The sequence below is a fragment of the Myxine glutinosa genome, chromosome 8 (assembly GCF_964187855.1).
Source record: "Myxine glutinosa chromosome 8, kmMyxGlut1.1, whole genome shotgun sequence".
NCBI lineage: Eukaryota > Metazoa > Chordata > Myxini > Myxiniformes > Myxinidae > Myxine > Myxine glutinosa.
Window position 1 is genome coordinate 47,064,228 of NC_136268.1, and position 22,676 is coordinate 47,086,903.

The 22,676-nt window shown below is 43.6% G+C and overlaps 1 protein-coding gene across 3 annotated transcripts in view; it reads right to left on the minus strand.

The window, feature by feature from the left end:
• ZBTB38 (zinc finger and BTB domain containing 38) overlaps window positions 1–22,676 on the minus strand; it is a 108,810-nt gene that overhangs the window by 6,721 nt on the left and 79,413 nt on the right. For all 3 annotated transcript variants that reach the window (XM_068124398.2, XM_068124399.2, XM_068124400.2), the window contains one exon: window positions 13,279–13,703. In XM_068124398.2, the coding sequence (XP_067980499.2) occupies window positions 13,279–13,703 (425 nt within the window). The remainder of the gene's footprint in view (window positions 1–13,278; window positions 13,704–22,676) is intronic.

The following is a 22,676-nucleotide window of genomic DNA, read 5'->3' on the forward strand; positions in this document are numbered from 1 at the left end:
AACTCAACCATTTCAGTCAGCGCTGTGAAAGCCTTTGATAGACATTTGTGGTATTTAACCCCAGAACTGGTTGTTTTGGCACTGTTCAGCAATGCAATTCCTCAAAAGGATCGTCGTGCCCTTGCAGATGTGTTACTGGCCATACAACCAGATGAAATGCCAAGCACTCCAAAACACCGCTACGGTTCTGGATATGGCAAACCGTCATTTCCAAAAATTACAGAAGCGACAACCCTGGCTGATCTTGTGAACGAGGACTCGTGGTTTACAGTAAACCTTCTTCACCTAGATATGACCTTCCTAACAGAGGATGTTGACACTTGGCAGAACAATGAGCACTTCAAGGCAGCCAAGTCCATTGTGGATGGGCTTAATGTTGTGAATGACCCTGCGGAGAGAGCAGTAAAGCTCGCAACTGATTTTGTCTCAACTGCAAGAAGAGAAGACCACTTCCAAAATCTTCTTCAAGTGGTTGAATGTGACCGCAAAGCGAGGCCAAATTTGCGGAAACGAGCAAAGTTGGAGTAGTGACATTGGCGTTGTGCTTAATACATTTTCAAACTTTTAATCAATGAAAGTACAAAACTACAACACTGTACTACAACTTTGTAATATGAAGAACGATTTTGGTTAATTTTACATTGACATGTAAGGTTGTTTTAACTGTTTGATATTAGGCATTTAGTAAAAGTAGGACTTTACTTTTGTATATAGGTATAATGGTTAATTTTACATTATCTTGTAGTTAATTTTACATTATCTTGTAAAGTAGTTTAGCTGTGGCCCTAAATGGCCCTAAATATATAAAAGTGGCCGGTGGCCACCCAGGACCTCTGATTTCATCTATTTTTTGCATACATACTTCTACCAACAAGTGTAACATTTGAGGGAATAGACATTAAAATACAACAACTTTTTGAAAATCATGGGGCGTTTGATGCACCCTAATATATATATATATATAAATATACACACACACTACATGGCCAAAAGTATGCGGACGCCCCTTCTATTTAGTGGATTTGGCTGTTTCAGCCACACCCATTGCTGACAGGTATATATAATCAAGCACACAGCCATGCAATCTCCATAGACAAACATTGGCAGTAGAATGGGCCGTACTGAAGAGCTCAGTGACTTTCAACGTGGCACCGTCATAGGATGCCACCTTTCCAACAAGTCAGTTCGTCAAATTTCTGTGCTGCGAGAGCTGTCCCAGTCACCTGTAAGTGCTGTTATTGTGAAGTGGAAACGTCCAGGAGTAACGACAGCTCAGCCGCGAAGTGGTAGGCCACACAAGCTCACAGAATGGGACCGCCGAGTGCTGAAGCGCAGAACACGTAAAAATCATCTGTTCTCGGTTGCAACACTCACTACCGAGTTCCAAACTGCCTCTGGAAGCAGCGTCAGCAAAACAACTGTTAGTCGGGAGCTTCATGAAATGGGTTTCCATGGCTGAGCAGCCACACACAAGCATAAGATCACCATGCGCAATGCCAAGCGTCGGCTGGAGTGGTGTAAAGCTCGCCAGCATTGGACTCTGGAGCAGGGAAAACACGTTCTCTGGAGTGATGAATCACACTTCACCATCTGTCAGTCCGACGGACGAATCTGGGTTTGGCGGATGCCAGGAGAACGCAACTGCCTGAATGCATAGTGCCAACAGTAAAGTCTGGTGGAGGAGGAATAATGGTCTGGGGCTGTTTTTCATGGTTTGGGCAAGGCCACTTAGTTCCATCCAGTGAAGGGAAATCTTAACGCTACAGCATACAATGACATTCTACACGATTGTGCGCTTCCAACTTTGTGGCAACAGTTTGGGGAAGGCCCTTTCCTGTTTCAGCATGATAATGCCCCCATGCACAAAGGGAGGTTCATACAGAAATGGTTTGTAGAGATCGGTGTGGAAGAGCTTGACTGGTCTGCACAGAGAGCCTTGGCCTCAACCCCAACAAACACCTTTGGAATGAATTGGAACGCCGACAGCGAGCTAGGCTGAATCGCCCAACATCAGTGCCCAACCTCACGAATGCTCTTGTGGCTGAATGGAAGCAAATCCCCACAGCAATGTTCCAACATCTAGTGGAAAGCCTTCTCAGAAGAGTGGAGGCTGTTATAGCAGCAGTGGGGGGGGGCGGGGGGGGGAGAGGGAGGGGCCAACCCCATATTAATGACCATGAATTTGGAATGAGATGTGTGATGTTTGGGTGTCCACATACTTTTGGTCATGTAGTGTACATACATACATACATACATACATACATACATATATATATATATACATATATATATATATATATATATATATATATATATATATATATATATATACCTAATTTTAGGTATATATATATATATATATATACACAGTCACATGAAAAAGTAAGTACACCCCATGCACAGTTTTGACTTTTTCAACATATTTCAACATACAGCTATTTGATCTTCATTTCAACAATATTGACAGATAAAGGTGATATAATATAACAAATATCATGAAACATTTACATTTTGTAGTCTATTGTATTATTTAAATAAACATAAATGCAAATTTCGCATGTGGAAAAAGTAAGTACACCATTGGCTCTAATAGGTGGTATTGCCCCCTGTGGCAGAAACAACCTCAAGTAGTCATTTCTTATAACTGTCTACCAGTCTCTGACATCGACTGGGAGAAATTTTTGCCCACTCCTCCATTCAGAATTCTTTCAGCTGTGCGATGTTTGAGAGGTTTCTTGCATGCACAGCTCGTTTCAAATCCCCCCACAACATCTCGATGGGATTTAGATCCGGGCTTTGACTTGGCCATTCCAGAACCCTCCATTTCTTTCTTTTCAGCCATTCCTTGGTGGATTTACTGGTATGTTTAGGGTCATTGTCATGTTGCAAGGTCCACCTTTGGTTGAGCTTCAATTTTCCAACAGATGGCCTCACATTATCCTCAAGCACTCTCTGGTACAATGAAGAATTCATCATGGATTCTATGATGGTGAGCTGCCCAGGCCCTGATGCAGCAAAGCTGCCCCAAACCATATATCCACCACCATGCTTTGAAGTTGGTATCAGGTTCTTGTGGTCAAATGCTGTCTTTGGTTTTCGCCAAGCATGTCTTCTGGTAGTGTGGCCAAATCGCTCTACCTTTGACTCATCTGTCCAGAGCACATTGTTCCAGAAGTGCTGGTCTTTGCCTCGGTTGTTCATTGGCAAACTTTAGTCTTGTGCTGATGTTCTTTCTGGACAGCAAAGGTTTCCTCCTGGCACACCTCCCATGTAGATCACATTTGTGCAGCCTCTTTCTAATGGTAGACTCATGCACTTTGACATCAACAGTGGCAAGAGCTACCTGTTGGTCCCGTGATGACATTCTGGGGTTCTTAGACTTCTTTCAGCATCGTGCGGTCTGCTCTCAGGATGAACTTGCTGTGGCGGCCTGGCCTGAACAAGTTGGCAGTTGTTTGGAATCTTCTCCACTTGTAGATGATCTTCTGGACAGTCGAATTATTGATTTCAAATTGTTTGGAGATCTTTTTAAATCCCTTCCCAGACTCGTAGGCATCTATAACCTTCTTTGTGAAGGCCTCACAGAGCTCTTTTGATCTAGGCATGGGGACGCCGCACACTTCAACAACAAAGGGCAAACCAAACTAAATGTCTGAGGTTTAAATAAGACAGGTTCCTCCAAGATCCTCTCTAACGATGTTCTAATCATTTGCACCTGAGCTGGTGCACCTGATTCTAATTTTAGGTATTTGAAGTAGTGAACAAGTACAAAAAGTTTTAATTAAAACAAAAGCCGCGTCGATGTTACACAATGCCTAGATGCAGCTGTGCCTATAACGTCGATGTTATAGGCACAGGACATTCCTATTGATTCGATTACTTGATGTTATTTTTGTGCAAAGTGAAAATATATCTCGGCAATTTCCCGTGTGGCGTCGAATTTTTAATATATCTCGGCATTTTCCCGTCTGTTATTTCAGGCGGTGTATGACTGACCATGCCGCGATTTAAAAAAAAAAAATCTCGCCAATTTCCCGTGTGTGGCGACACGTGAACGAAGCTATGCTCCTCTCTCCACATTATTGTGACGACGTATAAATTAAATATTTCATCGTGACGATTGTCATCAAATGGACGAATTTTTAATATATCTCGGCATTTTCCCGTCTGTTATTTCGGGCGGTGTATGACTGACCATGCCGTGATTTAAACAAAATATATATATCTCGGCATTTTCCCGTCTCTTATTTCGGGCGGTGTATGACTGACCATGCCGCGATTTAAAAAAAAAAAATCTCAATGGACTTGAAGTTACAGGCCTTTGAGAATTCATTTCGTTCTATAAAGGGCAACTTTCATCGGATTTTCTTCCCGTTTTTTTTCAACCGAGTCTAAAACTATGTTAGCGACTGTGAAAAATGAAATGATATATCGAATTTGATTTGAAATAAAACTGTGAGAGAGGAAGACACCACGGGCCTACAAAACAGGCCTCAAAGCTATGCGAGTTAATAAAATGGTGGATATTTGTTTATATGAAGCCTCTCCCACAATGGGTGGAGCTATGGTTCCCAGAATGGGTGGAGCTTTGAGGTTTTGTCTTCTCTGCAAGAACAAGAAGAAGAACAAGAAGAAGAACAACAACAACAGCAGAGAGCACTCTATGACCAGCGTCTTGCGACGCGGCTAAAAATGTAGGGGTGTACTTACTTTTTCCACATGCGAAATTTGCATTTATGTTTATTTAAATTATACAATGGACTACAAAATGTAAATGTTTTGTTTATATTTGTTATATTATATCACCTTTATCTGTCAATATTGTTGAAATGAAGATCAAATAGCTGTATGTTGAAATATGTTGAAAAAGTCCAAACTTTACATGGGGTGTACCTACTTTTTCACGTGACTATATATATATATATATATATATATATATATATATATATATATATATATATATATACTAGGGCGTGCCCGCACGTACGTGCTTGCCCGTACGTGCGTGCAAAAAAACATGCGTTTACATGCAGTAACGACCACAGAACCCCCCCCCCCCCCCCCTCTATTTACATGAAATGGTTTGGTCCATTCGCAAAGCCAAAGCGAACGGCTTGTGAGTACGGTGACCATACCTTGGGAACCACTTGTCCGATTAATTTCAAACCTTGAAAAGGCACATCCTCGGGTCCCCAGCAATATACCTGGCAAGTTTCAAGTATATCGGACCGGTAGTTGTCGAGAAACAGCGGTCACACACACACACACACACACACACACACACACACACACACACACACACACACACACACACACACACACACACACACACACACACACACACACACACACACACACACACACACACACACACACACACACACACACACACACACACACACACACACACACACACACACACACACACACACACACACACACACACACACACACACACACACACACACACACACACACACACACACACACACACACACACACACACACACACACACACACACACTACTGGAATTATAGATAGATATATATATATATATATTCCCATACAAGGAACTTCAATGCTAGATGAGGCCATTAGGCCCATCAAGGAATGATCCAGGTATGTACCCAGGCTTACAATAGGTGCACCGTATCCCTGCGCATCGTAAGAGGCGACTAAGGGTTGGCGTCAGGAAGTGCATCCGGCCATAAAAATATTGCCTCAAACAGGAAACCATGATTGTCAAGGGACCCGCAAGGCTAACCCCCACTCTAGCGGGGAAAATGGCCTTAAAACGATCATTCATTCATTCATTCAAAGCCTGTGCTAGTGAACTGCCAACCTATGGTTGTTTGTCGATGCTCTATCCCTTTTAAATACTGAGCGTCAAGCAAGGAAGCAGCAAGTACCATTTTTATAGTCGTGGGTATGACTTAGCTGGAGTTTGAACCACCAACATCCCAGACTCAGAACGGACGCACTCACCATTACACCACCAAGAATGATTAATAGACAGGTTTTTTTGTTGGAAATAATTGATCAAACACGAAAAGTCTTTTGGTTGGCCTCTTTGGTGCTCCAATGTGAGCACAATACTCATGATACTAAGATCATAGCTTCCTGCATAATCTGTAAAGTTGATTTGTCCAGTCTTGTAATGTCCTTGTAATTCATGTAAAGGTTAATTGTGGGGCAGATTATCAAATCAATTGTTCATTTTGTGATAAAAGCATGAAATTTTGCACAGAGATACTTGAATATATTCTGAACAAATCTAGATATGGAGGCAATGCACAAATCCTCCAAGGCGGCCATTGTAGCCATTTTTCAAAATGGCTGCCATGTCACAGAACAAGTATGTGAATTTGATTAGATATAGTCAAAACTTTTGAAAATTGTTTATATTAAGGTAGAATCTGCTCTATTATTGCTACTGACTAAACAGATACATAGAGTTGGAAATTTTTACTATTATTACTATTATTATTTTTATTTTTAACAAATAACTAGTACAACTCAGAAAGTTAATTTAAAAACTTTATTATTCATTAACCAGAAACTTTATTATTCATCAACCAGAAAGTTAGACTTTGATTCTGACGATACCAAATTGTCAATGCCGAGAACACTCTCCCTCACACACACATAAAGCTGTGCATGGAAGTGCAACGTTTTTGCAGGTGCATCGCTTCACACAATCCTTTTTGCACTTGCAGGACATCAGCTCTTTGCAGGTCATGGCTGCCTCGGGTAGAGTTGTCCAATGTGGGTAATACAGGCCATCATCAGTTTTCGTCCAACCCCAGTCGGTGGGTGACGGAAGCTCGAGCTTCGGTAGCAGTATCTGTCCCCAAATATGACCTCCTTGGTAGATCGCCCTCTTGACATGTTGCTCTAGAGCCGCCCTTGTTGGTGGAATCAACTGCACGTTGTTCCTCTTGGCAAACAACTTTTTCCGAGCTTTATTTTTGTCATTAGTAGTACTTGTACGGTCATACAAAAGGATGACAAACCTTTCAATGTAGGACAGGACATCCTCTGGTAGGCTGCTTGGGGCCACTGATGCCTTCAGTAGTGCAGCTGTCAATTCTGGGAAAGCAGACCAGATTGCCCAAGCAGTTTTCTTACCATGCCCAGAAAAGCTGGAGACAGTGTCACACCCTGTCAGTGCGTGAAACATGACCAATGCCCAGGCCCTCTCTGTTCCATGCCTAGCTGCCATTTCATGGGCTGCCAAGTACCGGAAGTTCTTTCTAGTCCCGAATGCCAACCATAATTTGTCTCCAGACTGCAGCTTCTGTATAACAGACACGGCCTACACCACTACATCAGTATCAACAGTCCGGATCAGGATCGTGCGGTGGCCATGGTTTGCAGCAAGTGATGCATGCAGCAGCATGCAACTGTCTGCTTCCTCATGATTGCATGGAACAATTGATATCAGATATTCGAGTGGTGGTCTACTGAGAACTCCCTCTCCATCAGTGATGACAAGTTGTTTGCCCTCTTCATTGAACCACTTGAGGACGGCGCCTGACAAAAACTTGAACAGTTCTGTCTTGTTGCAATCCACTCGAAGGAAGCTTTGCCAGTTTCCTGGCATGGGTGCTGTGGCTACCATGCGTCTACGTGGCCCGGTCCCACGTTAAATCCAGTTGTGTCTTTTAAAGAATCATTATGTCCCACATATGTCCCACAAAATATGTCCCACACAAGATCAAGGCGTGATGCATTCTGCAGCTTTCTGGACAGAAATGGTATGAAGATTTGGTTAGCATATTCATCAAATGTTTTGGCAGCAGCTGGCTTCAACATTTGGATGATGGCTGCCAAATCAAGAATGATACAGGTTGCAGAAGGAGCATCGGATTGGGCCCCAGCAAGGTCTCCCAAGCAGACAAGGTCACTCTTGGCACCAAGATGGAGGCTCCCTCCGTCAGATAGTGCTGGAGGGTACGCTTGGTTCTCATGGCTGAATAAGTCTTCAAGATTTCCACCCCATGTCTGGTAACCAATGTACAAACATGAGAATAGTCTGACGTCATTCCTGAGAGGCCAGTTGCTGTGTCCCTTTGCTTGCAGTCTTCGAGCTGGTGCTTTGAAACGGCTTCAACTTGTTTCGAGGAAGGGTATCTTGAATTGGTTTAGTCCGTTCCATCAGACTCTCTCTTGTGAAGGAAAAATGCCGCTTTTCATATAAAAAGTATTTCTTATTTTGCACATGTTTATACAGCACAATTGTCCAGTTAACAGTGTGCACTATTGTAATGTTAAATTATCCTTTTTGAAGTTGTCTACATGTGTTTCCTGAAGCAGAAAGGCCCCTGTTTCCCTTAATGTACAACAGGGCTCAACCTGTCAGGTAACTAATTGATACAACAAGTAGGCTAGTCGAATTTTGGTTATACCCGAAAAAAAATGGTATAAAGCTGAAATTTTCATCAAACTTTCCTTTCATACCCAGGAGACAGCTGGCAAAAATACCCATTCAGAGATCTTGATAATTTTTTTATGAAGCCTTGAATTTTTGGATGTCTATATACAAAATATCAATAGGATAAGCGGTTTCAGAGATATAATTATATAATATATTGTTTTTATTTTACAAAAATCATCAAAAACAACAAAAATAAAATCATTTGGATTATTTTTGAGGTATATAAATGGACTCAAAATATAAATGTGAAAAATCTTCAAAATTTAGTATAGGGGCCGCCATTTTCTGTTTTCTTTTTGCAGCCCTTGCTTAACTAACACACTAAAACACACACACTAACACACACACACACACACACACACACACACACACACACACACACACACACACACACACACACACACACACACACACACACACACACACACACACACACACACACACTTTCTCCCCAACCGGTTGACCCCCACACCCCTCCCCTCTGAGACTCTCCCTCACTCCTCCCCTCCTAGACTCCCCTCTCACCCCTCCTCCTCAAAGCGTCCTCCCCGCTTCTTCCCCCTTCCAACTTTCACCTTCATCTTCCTCAACCTTCTGCCTCACTCTTCCCCCTCCTCAAATAACACCTCACTGCGCCTCACCCAAACACCATCAAACCTTTTGTCCGCCACATTCTTCCCTTTCTCCAAGCTATACTGTAATCTCTGACACACCTGCAACAGCTCTCCCGACTTCTTCCTCCTCTTCCACATCCTGCCCTACCACTCCCCCCCCCCCCCCCCCTGTTCTGTATCCGATGCTCCTCCTTCCTCTTCCTTAACAGTATGGACCTCAAACATCCGGGGCCTTCGCTCAAACTTAACTGATCTCTCCATACAGGTTGCTTCTGACAAACCAGACGTGATCTGCTTAACAGAAACCTTCCTCCTTCATGATGTCTCTGATTCCTTGGTATCTCTCCCAGGTTACTCCCTCCTCCGGTATGATAGACCTGAGCCTCGTTCTGGAGGTGGGGTTGCTATCTTTATAAAAAACTCTTCCTCACTCGCCCTGCACTGCCCTCTATCCACCTCACCCCCAGGAATACCTTTGGCTACGGCTTCCCCTTCGCTCCCACCTTTTGTTCATATGCGTGTTGTACCGTCCACCAAACAGTGATGACTCCATCTACATCTCGCTGTCTGATAATATGGACCAACTTCTATCTACCCATCCATCCCAACTCTCTCTTCCTCATATGTGGTGATTTGAACTGTCACCATGCCAGTTGGCTGGGGGTGGGTACCTCTCTCACCAGCCATGGCTCTTCAGCAAAGGACTTCTGTGACTCACTGGGACTGACACAATCTGTCAATTTCCCAACCCGGATCTCAGTCAACGGAGAATCTTCTCTTCTGGACTTGGTTATGACTAACTTCCCTGAAAATGTCTGCTGCTCTTCTTCTGCTCCAATCGGCTCTTCTGATCATGTGCTTGTTAAAGTGGACATCTCTCTGACCATTTTCAGAGCCTCCTCAGCGTCGACGAGTCTGGCATTTCACTCAGGCCAACTGGCACGGTCTTCAAGCACCCATCAATCATCTGGACTGGTCTCCCATCTCTACTGCCTCTGACATCAACTCATCCTGGGAATTCTTCCAAAGTAAATTGCTCTCTCTCATGCACAGTTTTATCCCTTCTCGTCTTCAGTTGTCATACCCTTCCTCCCGTCCATGGTACACGGAATCTTGTGGTGAGGCTATTGCCCAGAAACTACTTGCTTTCGTCTCCTGGAAAGCAAATCCAACGGAAGGAAATCTCATTTCCTTTCACAAAGCCCGAAACAAGTGTGTGTCCACCCTCAGGAGAGCCAGGAAACAATATCTCTCCGTCCTCAGGACCGAACTCTCTTATCTGTCTCCCTCTTCCAAATCCTGGTGGCGTCTGGTAAAATCTGTTTCTGGTGTTTGTTCCCCCTCCATCCCCTCCCTCACCTTAAATGGCCACACGGCTGACTCCGCACGTGAAAAAGCCGAATGCCTCAACTCTGTGTTTGCCTCTAAATCTTGTGTCCCAAACCCATCCCTCTCTGTACCCACCGTACCCAGTCGTACCCAGCTGCTCCTGGACTCTGTGTCCTTTCCTCCTGACAAGGTGGAAAAGTGTCTATCAACCCTCGACTCTGATTCTGCAACTGGACCTGACGGCATCAGCCCACGGGTCCTAAAATCATGTTCTTCCGCTCTTTCACTCCCTCTCTCTGTTCTCTTCACCCTCTCTTTTGCTCAAGGTCATCTTCCATCTGCTTGGAAATCTGCCAACATCACCGCTTTGCACAAAAAAGGTGCAAAAACAGATCCCAGCAACTACAGACCAATCAGCCTTCTCCCAATTATCAGCAAGGTCATGGAATCCATCATTGCTTCAGATATGAAATCTTTCCTCTTCTCCAATGGCTTGATCTCTGATCATCAATTTGGTTTCAGACCTGGACACTCCACTCTGGACATGCTGCTTCTGCTTTCTCAACAATGGATGGAGGTCCTCAATGCCAAAGAGGAAATTAGAGCAGTCTCCCTTGACATATCACGTGCCTTCGATACAGTCTGGCACCCCGTTCTGCTCACCAAACTCTCCTCTTTTGGTATCCATGGAAATCTCCACGCATGGCTGGCGGACTTCCTCTCTAGTCGTAGTCAACGTGTGGCCCTGAATGGGTTTCTCTCATCTCCTCTTCCTGTTCAGGCTGGAGTTCCCCAAGGCAGTGTTCTGGGCCCTGTGCTTTTTCTGGTCTTCATCAATGATCTCTCTGACTCTCTTGAAAATCCTCTCTATCTCTTTGCTGACGACTCTACTCTCTGTTGCTCCATTCTTCATCCCTCAGATCGGCAGTCTGCAGCCTCCTCACTCTCTGCAGACCTTGACAAAATCACAGACTGGGCAAACAAGTGGAACATGTCTTTCAATCCTGACAAATCTCACACTCTTACGATGTCTCTCCGAAAAGACCGACTGGACAACCCTCCCACCCACTTTCTGAATAATCCTCTCCAAGAAGTTCTGTCACTCAAGCTTTTGAGTCTCACTATCTGCCATGATCTTTCCTGGAAAAACCACATTTCAAATCTGGCCTCCAAAGCCAGTCGCCGACTGGGCATCCTCCGTCGTGCGAAGTCCTTCCTTGGCACACCTGAGCTCCTCACCACATACAAGGCTTTCATCCGCAGCTCAATGGAATACTGCTCTCCCCTCTGGGCTGGTGCTCCTGCCTCACACCTAGCTCGCCTTCGCGCCGTTGAAACCAAAGCATTCAGAATCATTGGAATCTCCCGCGATGAAGCTAACTCCAAGGGCCTCTCACTCACTCACCGCAGGCAGGTTGGTGGTCTTTCCGTCTTCTACCGACTCCTCTCTGGCCTTGCCCCCCCAGCTCTCTCTGGGCTCTGTCCCGCAAATATTCCTACAGGTCGCACAAGATCTGCCTGCAACCCTCTTTTGGTTAAACTGCCAAAATCAAGTCAAGACTCTCTGCTCACCTTCACTCCTTCATTCCTCTTTTCTCCCGCCTCTGGAACAAACTCCCTCACTCTCTTCAATCCCACTCCACCCTCCAAGTCTTTAAAACAGCTGTTCACCACCATCTCTTATCTTCCCCCATCCAAAACCTTGATCTTTTCTACCCCCACTAGTTTCACCCCAATTCCCCTTTTTGAAATACCAACTTCTGTCCTGGAAGTCCTTGGTGGCCTTGTGCTTTATACTTCTCCCTCTCCCCCCCCCCCCCCCCCCCCTTCCCATGCCTCCTCCCCCCGGGCCCTCTCCCTTCCACACATCTCCCTGCTCTCGGATGTTGTGTTTGTGTGCTTCCCCTTTTCTCCCCATCTTGTCTTCCGCTCCCTCTTATTGTGTATTTTGTTTGTCTGGTCGATTTGTTTGTGAAGTAAATGTTAGCTTTCACGAGCCTCGATTCAGTATACAAAAAAAAAAAAAAAAAAAAAAATGACACCATAAAGTAAAAAGGAGCTCAGACAGATGGTGTTGGCGAAGCGTAATTTGAAAGTATGCAGGCAATCTGAGCACAAATAGGCATATTGTTTGAAAAGGGTAGGGGAAGTGGCGGGGGGCGGGGAAAGGAAACTTGTATTCTACAACAGAGGAAAGGCAACTAAAACTCTGGCGAACTAACCCATGGATAAGAGGTATTCTCCATCATCCTGCAGATGAAGGCCTTGGATGTTGGAAACAATTTGGCAGTGAAAAATGCCAATATGCAACATCTGAGCTTGAAGATCCGCTTGAAGAATAGGTCGGCCCAGGTCAGATCATGGCAGATGGACACATTAAGCAGCCCACAGCAGTTGGTCATGTCAAGGAAATAGGCAATTATCATGGGCTGGTGAGTGTTTCTCGAGTGGTCTGTCTGTCTCTCTCTCTGAGATGACGGAATGAGTAGGCAATGTAGTGGAGATGGTTTGACATGAAAAGTGAGGGAACGTGTATCAATTTGGAACTCAAAGTAAATTCGGGATCCAGAACCATACAAATCGGTGAGTTCAGGATTCGGTGTTTGGTAGAGTTTCAGTTATCTTTGTGCAATTTGTCCATTCTTACACAACAAGGCTGCTTCAGAAACAGAGGATGGCCTTGTCTATTTATAGAATCCATTAACACATAAGAGAGAAGCATACCACATATTTAAATGGACAGTTTTCTGACAATGTCTTGGCTAATGTATGAAACATATTAAAAATGCTTGGTGAATAAATGCATTGTTCATGATAATAAATAATGGTAGCGATATAATTTTGCCAACCTTTCACACTCCTCCTAATCATGGAAACTTGCTTTGAAATAGTCTTACCTGAATTGAATTATCTTTAGTCTGGATCTTCGAACTGATGTCATCCAATGGAAGGTTTCCCAAAAAACTGATGCCAAGTTCCTTGCCTGCATGCACCAACTCGGTGCGCAGATCCAAGCGTAACACATGGACAGACGCACTGTATACAAAGTTCAGAACCTCAGCAAAGACTTCAGGCCGTAAAGAGGGCAGCTCAACAACACGGCCCACTGCTCCATAACCCCTATCTCCACCACTGCCCAAAAGCTGCCGGAAGCGTGCGCTGGCACCCGCTAGGACATTCTGATGCGCCAGAAACTTGTGGTCGGCCACTATGACCGTAAGGTCACAAAATGCACCACGACGCCGTTGGTCATCTAGGATGCGCAGCAGATTGGCACAGTGTTTCGAATCCACTGCAACTTCCGCCATCATCTGACACAAGCCTGGCACAGACAATAACATAGTCTTTACATCCACTTCAACTTCAAACAATAAAACAAGCCAAATAACATTATTCTTTAAACATTCAGCATACTCCGTATGCAGCTGAGAGGTCAATATCTAATTCACCGAGCAATAAATTACAATGCATCACATCATTGGAGAAGCGGAGATGCAAGCAAAGCTAGCAAAATAAAGAACATGCAAAACTAGAACGGCACTCTTCGACGTCATGACTGTCAACTGATATATCAGACTGAATTTAATCAGTTCATGATTACATCATTATACATACCTGTACCAAGTTTTAATTTAAATCCCTTCAGCTGCTCACAAGCTGTCACATTTTTACCTGACATGACCACTGACCTTTGACCTCGGGACCCCCAAAACCTAATCAGTTAATCTTTACATCATTATACATACCCTTACCAAATTTGAATTAGATCACTTCAGCCGTTCTCAAGTTATAGACTTATTACAGATTTGACCTTTGACCCCAAAGTCGAATCACTTAATTTTTACAATATATTATACATACCTGTACCAAGTTTTAATTAGATCACTTCAGCCGTTCTGAAGTTGTCGACCTATTACAGATTTGACCTTTGACCCAAAAGTCTAATCACTTAATCTTTACAATATTATACATACCTGTACCAAGTTTGGTCAGAATCCCATCACTGGTTCACAAGTTATCGCGGTAACAGTATGGCCCAGCCTGGCCGAGGTGGCCTCGACCAGCCTCGCCACCTAGCCTATAACACTCCCGGGGCCCGTTCTGACATGTTTTGTTTCAGAGGTTTCCTCCTATCTTTCACCGTTCAGGAGATTAGCGTGCAGACAAACAAACAAACAAAAACTTTCTTTTATATATGTAGAAGAAGATTATGCTCAATAAATTTAATCTTGATCGGATGACGTTTTGTACTTGTCAAATTATGACATCATCATTAACATATTTTATTCCCCATGCAGAGTTATTTACAATGAGCCATGTCTCAAAAAAATTTCTATTCAGCGCTTTCGGAGATATAGAAGTGCAAATGTTTTCGGTTTTCCCAATATGGCGGCCGAACCACGTGACCTATGATGTCATAATTATCATTAAAAATTCTACAGGTGGAGTTGCACCTATGGTGAAAATTTCCTGTCAATCGGACCAACGGTTGCAGAGAAAATCATATTTATTCTGTGCGGACAAACAGACAAACAAACAGACAGACAAACAAACGGATTCAAATGCAATACCCTCTCCTCAGGCGAGGGTAACAAGCATTATTGCTGGAGCATAGTACAGCCTCAACAATAGGTAACAGAGAGCCGGTGCATGACCCTAACTAACCCTAACCCTAACAACTCGGTGCACTGGGCAGCAGTCTTCTTTTAAACTTGATAGCAGGCTGGTGGATGATAGAGGGCACATTGCAAGCGTAATGCCACACACCAACAACAGTGATGGGGAAAAAAAACCTGAGCCCAATTTTACTAGTGTCATTCATTTTGATAGTTCAACAATCAGTACAAAGCAATGGCCATAGGTAGAAATTACGAATGGAACAGTCAAACAATATCTCCATCACGTTAATGTTTTTTTTGAAGATGAGTAGAGGAAATTGAGAAAAGAGAAAGGGCAGGATATGTGGAGATAAGGATCAGAAGGTGAAACTGAGTCCAAGGTCTCAAGTATCCACCTCCGTTTCAGCAAGGGATCATGATTCATGGACTAAGCTGTGAAGTTTTCTTTTTCTCAAAGTTTTGTGCCGAGGGCTCACTTCAGGATGTCACTGAGCTCCGAACAGCTTTACATTTGCAGTTCATTTGTAGTAATATTCGCAGGGATCGTTTTAAAGATCTCCGTGATGTTCTTCATTATTCGCGTTGCTCCAATAATCACTAGTACTATTTCAGTGCTCTTCAGTTTCCAAGATCACTTCATTCTTGAGATCTTGGTATTTGGTCATTTTCTTGATTTCTATGTTGTTTCAGCCAAAATCATTGGGGACTGATAACTCAATTAGCAATGCTGGGTTTTTCTTTATTTTTGGCTCTCATGACCATATCCGGATGCAATGCTTTGTTTTCTACATTCATGCTCGATGGGATCATTAAGTCGTATGTGAGCATTATTTCCTTGTTTTCAATGATTATTTTTGGTTCATGTTTCCATGAGTTTTTTGGAACTGGGATATCAAAGTTTTTCAGATGTGCCGGTGGATTACTCCACCAACCCTGGTGTGCCTCCGTGTTGCTGCTCTGACATGAGTTTATTTACATCCTGATAGGAGGTGGCTCGTGCTTTCTGTTTCTACCTTATATATTCTACACTTGTCTGATTAATCCAGTCCTGCCATTTTCTTAAAGCCATTGGTATAGTGTCCTTGGTCTTGGGCATTTATAATGATTTGTTCTCCATCGCAGTATAGCTGACCTCTTCTTACCATCCCAATGAGCCTTGTTTGCCAATGCTCAGTCTGTCCAATTATTTATTGGACCTTCCCGCTCATTGTCGTTCTCCCAGTTGTCAGTGTATATCTGTTGATATTTATTTATAGTCAGGTTTGTTATGTAATTTCGTTCTTTTTTTGTGGAGATTAGCAAAACTATACATTTTTGGAAAGCTGATAGCACCAGGAATCCGAAAAACCATGTTTCCATTTGCGCAAATTTTTCTTTGGCGGCCATATTGGATTTTCAAAATGGCCACCATCGGAAACCTATTTTTCGCGATATCTCAACATCCGAACCACCTAGAGTGCTGATTCCAACACCTATACCCACATTTTTGGGGATGAGGAATCACATGAAGCCATCTAAAATAATCTACACCTACCCTGGGATACCAGGTGGCAGCCCACAGCGGATTTTCAAGATGGCCACTTTCAGGAAACATGTTTTTTTCTGAATATGTATACCACATTGAGTGATGTTTCGCTACATTGTGGCACACGGATCATAATTATGAAACCACATCCCTCATATATCCTAAACAGGTGATTTATGTATTCAAGAGGTAAGTATATAGAGATGAGGCTATACAATCCATAATTATACATGAAATAATTACTTTTATTTGAACATAGAATATTTCCCATAGATGAAATTTTATCTTTGTCAACATTCATCAACATTTTGTCCTCATAGGTTTTCAAATGTCCTCATCACTGTCGTCAGAGCAGAGAACAGGTTGACAGTCATCGTCGTTTTCACATTCGGAGCTGCACAAACACAAGTCTGTGCATGCCAAGTCATTGGCACGGCACGAACACCGTCTCGATGAGCAGTCTCCTTTGCACTGACATCTGACCATCTCAAGTATTGCTTTCGGTGCTGGTGGTACATCTGTCATTAGTGGTTTCAATTCCCCATCGTTGTCCTTGAAGTAGCCATGTTGCTGTGGATCCAGGAACACTTGATGTGCGATAGTAGCCTGAGCCCATACCCTTGCCTGAAGATGTACACGATCAACATGCTGATTTAGAGCCCCTAGCGTTGGAGGTAACTTGTGACTTTCAGTCATGTGTTTACAGAAGAGGTACCAGCGCAACTCCGGAATGCTGTTGATACATATTCCCTTTGGTACGTACACTGCACATACAAATCTTGCCAAGTTGGACATCTGATCTGCGGTCACATCTGCAGCATCACCGAGCATTCTCATGGCCTGTATCACGTCACTATCGGCTCTGACGGAAGCTTCAAACCATGTTGTTTTGCCTATTCGCGAAAACCGTCCAGTATTGTCTGCTCCTGTGAATGTGTGGAATGCTGGCAATGCCTTGGCCTTTTCGACGCCAAGATTGTTCCAGATTGGTTGTACTTGCACAAGGCCCGACACAAGGGAGACAGCAGTGTTTTTGAGCAGAACATCATAGTTAGCTATGACCAAGACCAGGACATCCGTATCAGGAGAGAAGAAGGTAAGCTGTTCTGCGTTGGGATTGCGGCGAGTTGCCAGCACTGCTTGGTGAATCATCAGAGTGTCTGCCTCCTCATGATTATTGTCTTCAAAATGCACGCCTTTGTTACTCTTGGCCTTTCCTGCTGCACATATAATTATCAGCTTGGAGGCATCTCTGTTGTACTCCAACGTTTTCTCAGCCAGATATTCTGCCAAATCTGACTTTGTCTGAGCGTGTGACAAGAACCGCTTCATGGTGATGTGTTGGATCTTGGTATTGTCCTTCACTTGGTACTGGACTGGATTGTGCCCCCCTCGTCTTTTTTGTCTTGTGCTTTGCTTCAACGAATCGGCCTTGTAAGTATCAAACACAAGGATAACTTCGTCAAAATGTCTTGTCAGTGACATCAATCTGGTATTAAAGCTGACACTGAGATCTTCAACGGTTACTGTTGCAGCTGGTTTTGTCGACAATTTCTGTACAAGAACCATGGCGTCGACTACTGCTATTTTCATAGCTGCAGAGTTATGGACTTGAGCTTGAGGACTTGAGGTCGGAGCTAAGTCACCCGGAGCTAAGTCTCCATGTTTCACAAGGAGATGGATTAACTTTGACTTGTCAAGGCAAGGAAGCAGGTCACCGTTTGGTGCGAACAAGGCGCGAGGTGTAAGGGTGAATTCGTAGTTGCCTATTGCGTCTTTCTGGTCAACATCACGGCTTGATTTTGTCAATATCATCAGCCTTCCATACAAGTCTTTTGTTTCCTTCAAGTCGACTGACTTGTCCCTGAGCATGATCTTGGTCTTCTTCACACCAGACAAGTACATCGTGTTGTTTTCTTTTTTCACGGGTGCAAATAAGCTGACTGTTCCGTTGATTCTTTCGTCAACATACTCTTCGTACAAGTGTTGACCAATGTTGTCGATATTCAGGATTTGTGACGTGTGCTCCTCTGGGACATAGGCATGTGTGATCAAGTTGTATATGCTATTTCCTTCTGTGGTAAATGGATTGCCATGACTCATGATAGCAGCCTTGATCTTTTCAACCGCTGTATTGTTCAGATTCACTGCCCTCGGACTAAGTTCGTGGTGTTCTGTCACTTTGTCTGTTTTGGTGTCGAACTGATCTTTGAATTCTCTGATCAGCTGTGACAATTCTGGAGAGGCCATAAAGAATCTCTGCCTTGCATTGGCATTATTGGAGATGCCTGGAAGTCCAGAATGAACCTTCATTGCTCTGTTTTCCTGTTCACAAGCGTGGTCTGCACCGATTGATACAAAGGGGATGCTAGATTTCGTTACTGAGATATTTCCATTCTCGAGTTCCCTGTATGTGGCCGGATGCGTCTTCCTCAGGTCATACATATCTGCTATGTATCGCGGCCAAAGACATTTGTATTTGATACGATCCATGGAGAAAAATAGCTTGCTGAGTGCCTCACCAGATTCGAGGTGGAGTTTGAGATCTGCGTCCCGAGAAGCTTCCACAAAGAACAGAATTGTCTCCACTCGATGCAGGTAATTCATCAAGGACTTGAACATGGCTTTTTTGGATTGTTCTGTTTCCCAAGTCTTGAATATGTTCACAACATCAGCTGTAGTGATGACATTCAACAGTTTTGTGTTGGCTTCTTTCACACTTGTGGCTTTGGTGAACTTGTCCTTTTCTGAACATGCCTCGTCTATTTCTTCTGACATATCTGAGCAAACGGCTTTCAACTGTGGATAATCTTTGAAGAACAGGTCCAGCGCCATTTCATAAAGTGCTATATATGAATAAATATGAGCACGGAGAGTGCGTTTGTAATGCGAACATCTCAGGATCTGCCTTGTTGTTGAAGGTCCGTAGAGGTCGGCCTCTATCCACGCGTCATCAATACCTGAGTTCTCAATGGAAGTACCCAGGGCTCTCAAAGCAGCCATGACCACATGCAGCTCGCCAAGCCGAGGTACAACGGTACCTTTCAGGTCTGGCCTTGCATCCAGCAGCCTTATCACCTTTTCATAGAGGGCCATATCCCAGGAAATGACTGTAGGGTGGCTTGTACCAACAACTAAGTTCTTTAGCTGAGTTGTCTGAGAGATGACGGTCAGAAGAGTCGACCACTCGTGTGCTACTTCAGGTAGAAGGGGTAAGACTCCGACTTGTGTCAAACTGTGACTACCCGACAGCAATGAGTGGTATCCTGCCCAACCAGGTATATATGTGCTGTTTGATTTCTGCATTCTGGTGATCATAGAAGCAACCAACCATCCTAGATGTGTAAGGTGATACGCTGGTGATATACCATCCTTGCTGATGTGGAATGTGTCTGTTCTCTTTATGGTTTTCGGCACCGGCTTGTCACAATGAAGCATAGGAACCTGGTACGGGGTCACTGACAAACTGGTAGTGTCAGCTATGCTCAGTTGTGGCGCCAATGTTTCTCCTTGAGTGTCACGTTTTTGATAAACAGCAATGATTGTTCCATGGGTTGTCCCTTTGCCATCCACGCTGTCTTCAGCAAAGTCTGTGTTATCAGCTGCAAAAAACACAAAAGTTCCCTTCTTCAAAAATGGAGGAACATAAAAGTCCTTGGAACTTCAGGGTGTTTTCCACAATGGCATTTGCTAGGGCTGTTTCGAGGTGCATAACACGACTGTACGAGACACAGTAACCTTGAGAGCAGAGACTTTCCAGGAGTTTCTTGTTTCTTGTGTCATGGTGAACTGCCAAGGCTAATCCTAGAGACTGTGGAGTTTCTTGTGATTTGGTTGATCGGAAGGTCGCAGAATCAGTTTTGGGCCTATAGTTCACTTGCTTGTCAGATTTGAATCCACCCAATAGCATCTGACTAACAGTGAGTACTTCTCTGTTAACGTGAGTGGTTCGTTTTTCAGTTTCTAGTGTTTCTGTTGGCCCCACCATAACCCATCTGATCATTGCGTGGAGTGCTGCTGGAACATCATCTGTGCTGCTAGTGACCTGTATAGCATCGGATGAGTTTTCCTGTTGGTGGAAGTTCTTGATAATTCTGCGCAATGCCTTTGCTGCTTTATAGATAATATTCAGATCGTCTACTTCACTTTCTATCATGGCAGACTGAACCATATCGGATTCGCATGCATCTGGGGAGTAAAGAACAGAAGGTTTTCTCCTGTCCTTTTGCCTAACAGACGTTACGTGTGGTAGTTCTAGAAGAATTCTCTCCTTGAGCCAGTGTCTACTATATGCAGGGAAGTGGTGCGCCAATGCATCTGTGCCACCAAGCAAGTTGATGTATGTTGTTTCAATATGTGCCATGGATAAGTATTGTTTATTCTGAGTTTGACAGTCGACAAGGCTAATCAACTCAATCAAACATGATGTTTGAAACGGATGACCTCTCTCAGTTGTTCCCTTGTTATCCTTGGTACGTAACACATGGAATACATTTGTTGTCCAACATGACTTGTGGTATTGAACATCGATTGCATGTGCATCAGTGGGTGAGATGGATGTGTTTAACCTAGTTTGCAGGGTGAGATTTCCAGACAGCTCCACAGCATCGTGTAATGCTTTCCCACCGTTTTCTGTTCTCAATGTGTACAATTTTTGCTCGTTATCTTCCTGGCAGAAAAAGCAATGTTCCTTAATGAATGGAGCTGTTGCAGAACGTGTAAACGGACTGGTGGTGGAAGTTGATGGTTCGTCCAGTTCTGTGCTTTTTCGCTTTTGTCCACGTTTTTTCTCTGTGTAGGAGCCGGCTGAAATGTGATATTGATGGCGGTCTTTGGCACGTTGTACCTTCTCTTTGTTGGTTGCATTTGAATAACAGATACGATGCCAAACTGCATTATTGAATTGCAGACTTTCACTTGTTTCATCCTTTAAGCGACTGTGAATTTTAACATATTTTCCATCATGGTAGGCTGCTCTATCATTAAGGGTTTGTAGCAAGTGTTCAAACGAGTCCGGTTTGGGCTGCTGGACAAGCGTTCCATATTTTGCTGAAGCGGTTTGACAAATTATGCAGTGCTGCCACTGTGTGGGCTGAGTCGTAACTTCACTCATCTTCTCTCAAGACCTGCAAATATATAAAACGACAACAGGTAAGTAATTGTGAGCTTCATGAGGTTTATTTTAAATGAACTATTAGGTCTGATATAATGACTTTCCATGTACATGAACTGAACATGTTGAAATGATTATTTTCATGTACATGAATTATGAAATGAAATGAAAGGAGTAGATTATTTTAGATGGCTTCATGTGATTCCTCATCCCCCAAAATGTGGGTATAGGTGTTGGAATCAGCACTCTAGGTGGTTCGGATGTTGAGATATCGCGAAAAATAGGTTTCCGATGGTGGCCATTTTGAAAATCCAATATGGCCGCCAAAGAAAAATTTGCGCAAATGGAAACATGGTTTTTCGGATTCCTGGTGCTATAAGCTTTCCAAAAATGTATAGGTTTGCTAATCTCCACAAAAAAAGAACGAAATTATAAATCTGAACATAATGAACCTGACTATTATTTATTTATTTTTTGTATACAGAATCGAGGCTCGTGAAAGAGCTAACATTTATTTCACAAACAAATCAAACAGAAACAAAATATATAAAAGGAGGGAGCGGTAGACAAGATGGGGACAGAAGGGGAAGCACACAAACACAACATTTGAGAGCATGGACATCGGGAGATGTGTGGGAGGGAGAGGGCTTGGGGGGAGGAGGCATGGGAAGGGGGGTGGGGGGGCGGGAGAAGTATAAAACACAAGGACACCAAGGACTTCCAGGAAAGAAGTTGGTATTTCAAAAAAGTGGATTTGGGGTGAAATTAGCAGGGGTAGAAAAGATCAAGGTTTTGGATGGGGGAAGATAGGAGATGGTGGTGAACAGCTGTTTTAAAGACCTGGAGGGAGGAGTGGGATTGAAGAGAGTGAGGGAGTTTGTTCCAGAGGCGGGAGAAAAGAGGAATGAAGGAGTGAAGGTGAGCAGAGAGTCTTGATTTTGGCAGTTTAACCATAAGAGGGTTGCATAACTCTCTTAAAGAAGAAGTATTTCACTTCATATTTTTATTTTGTCTTTCTTGCAGTCGTGGAACATTCGT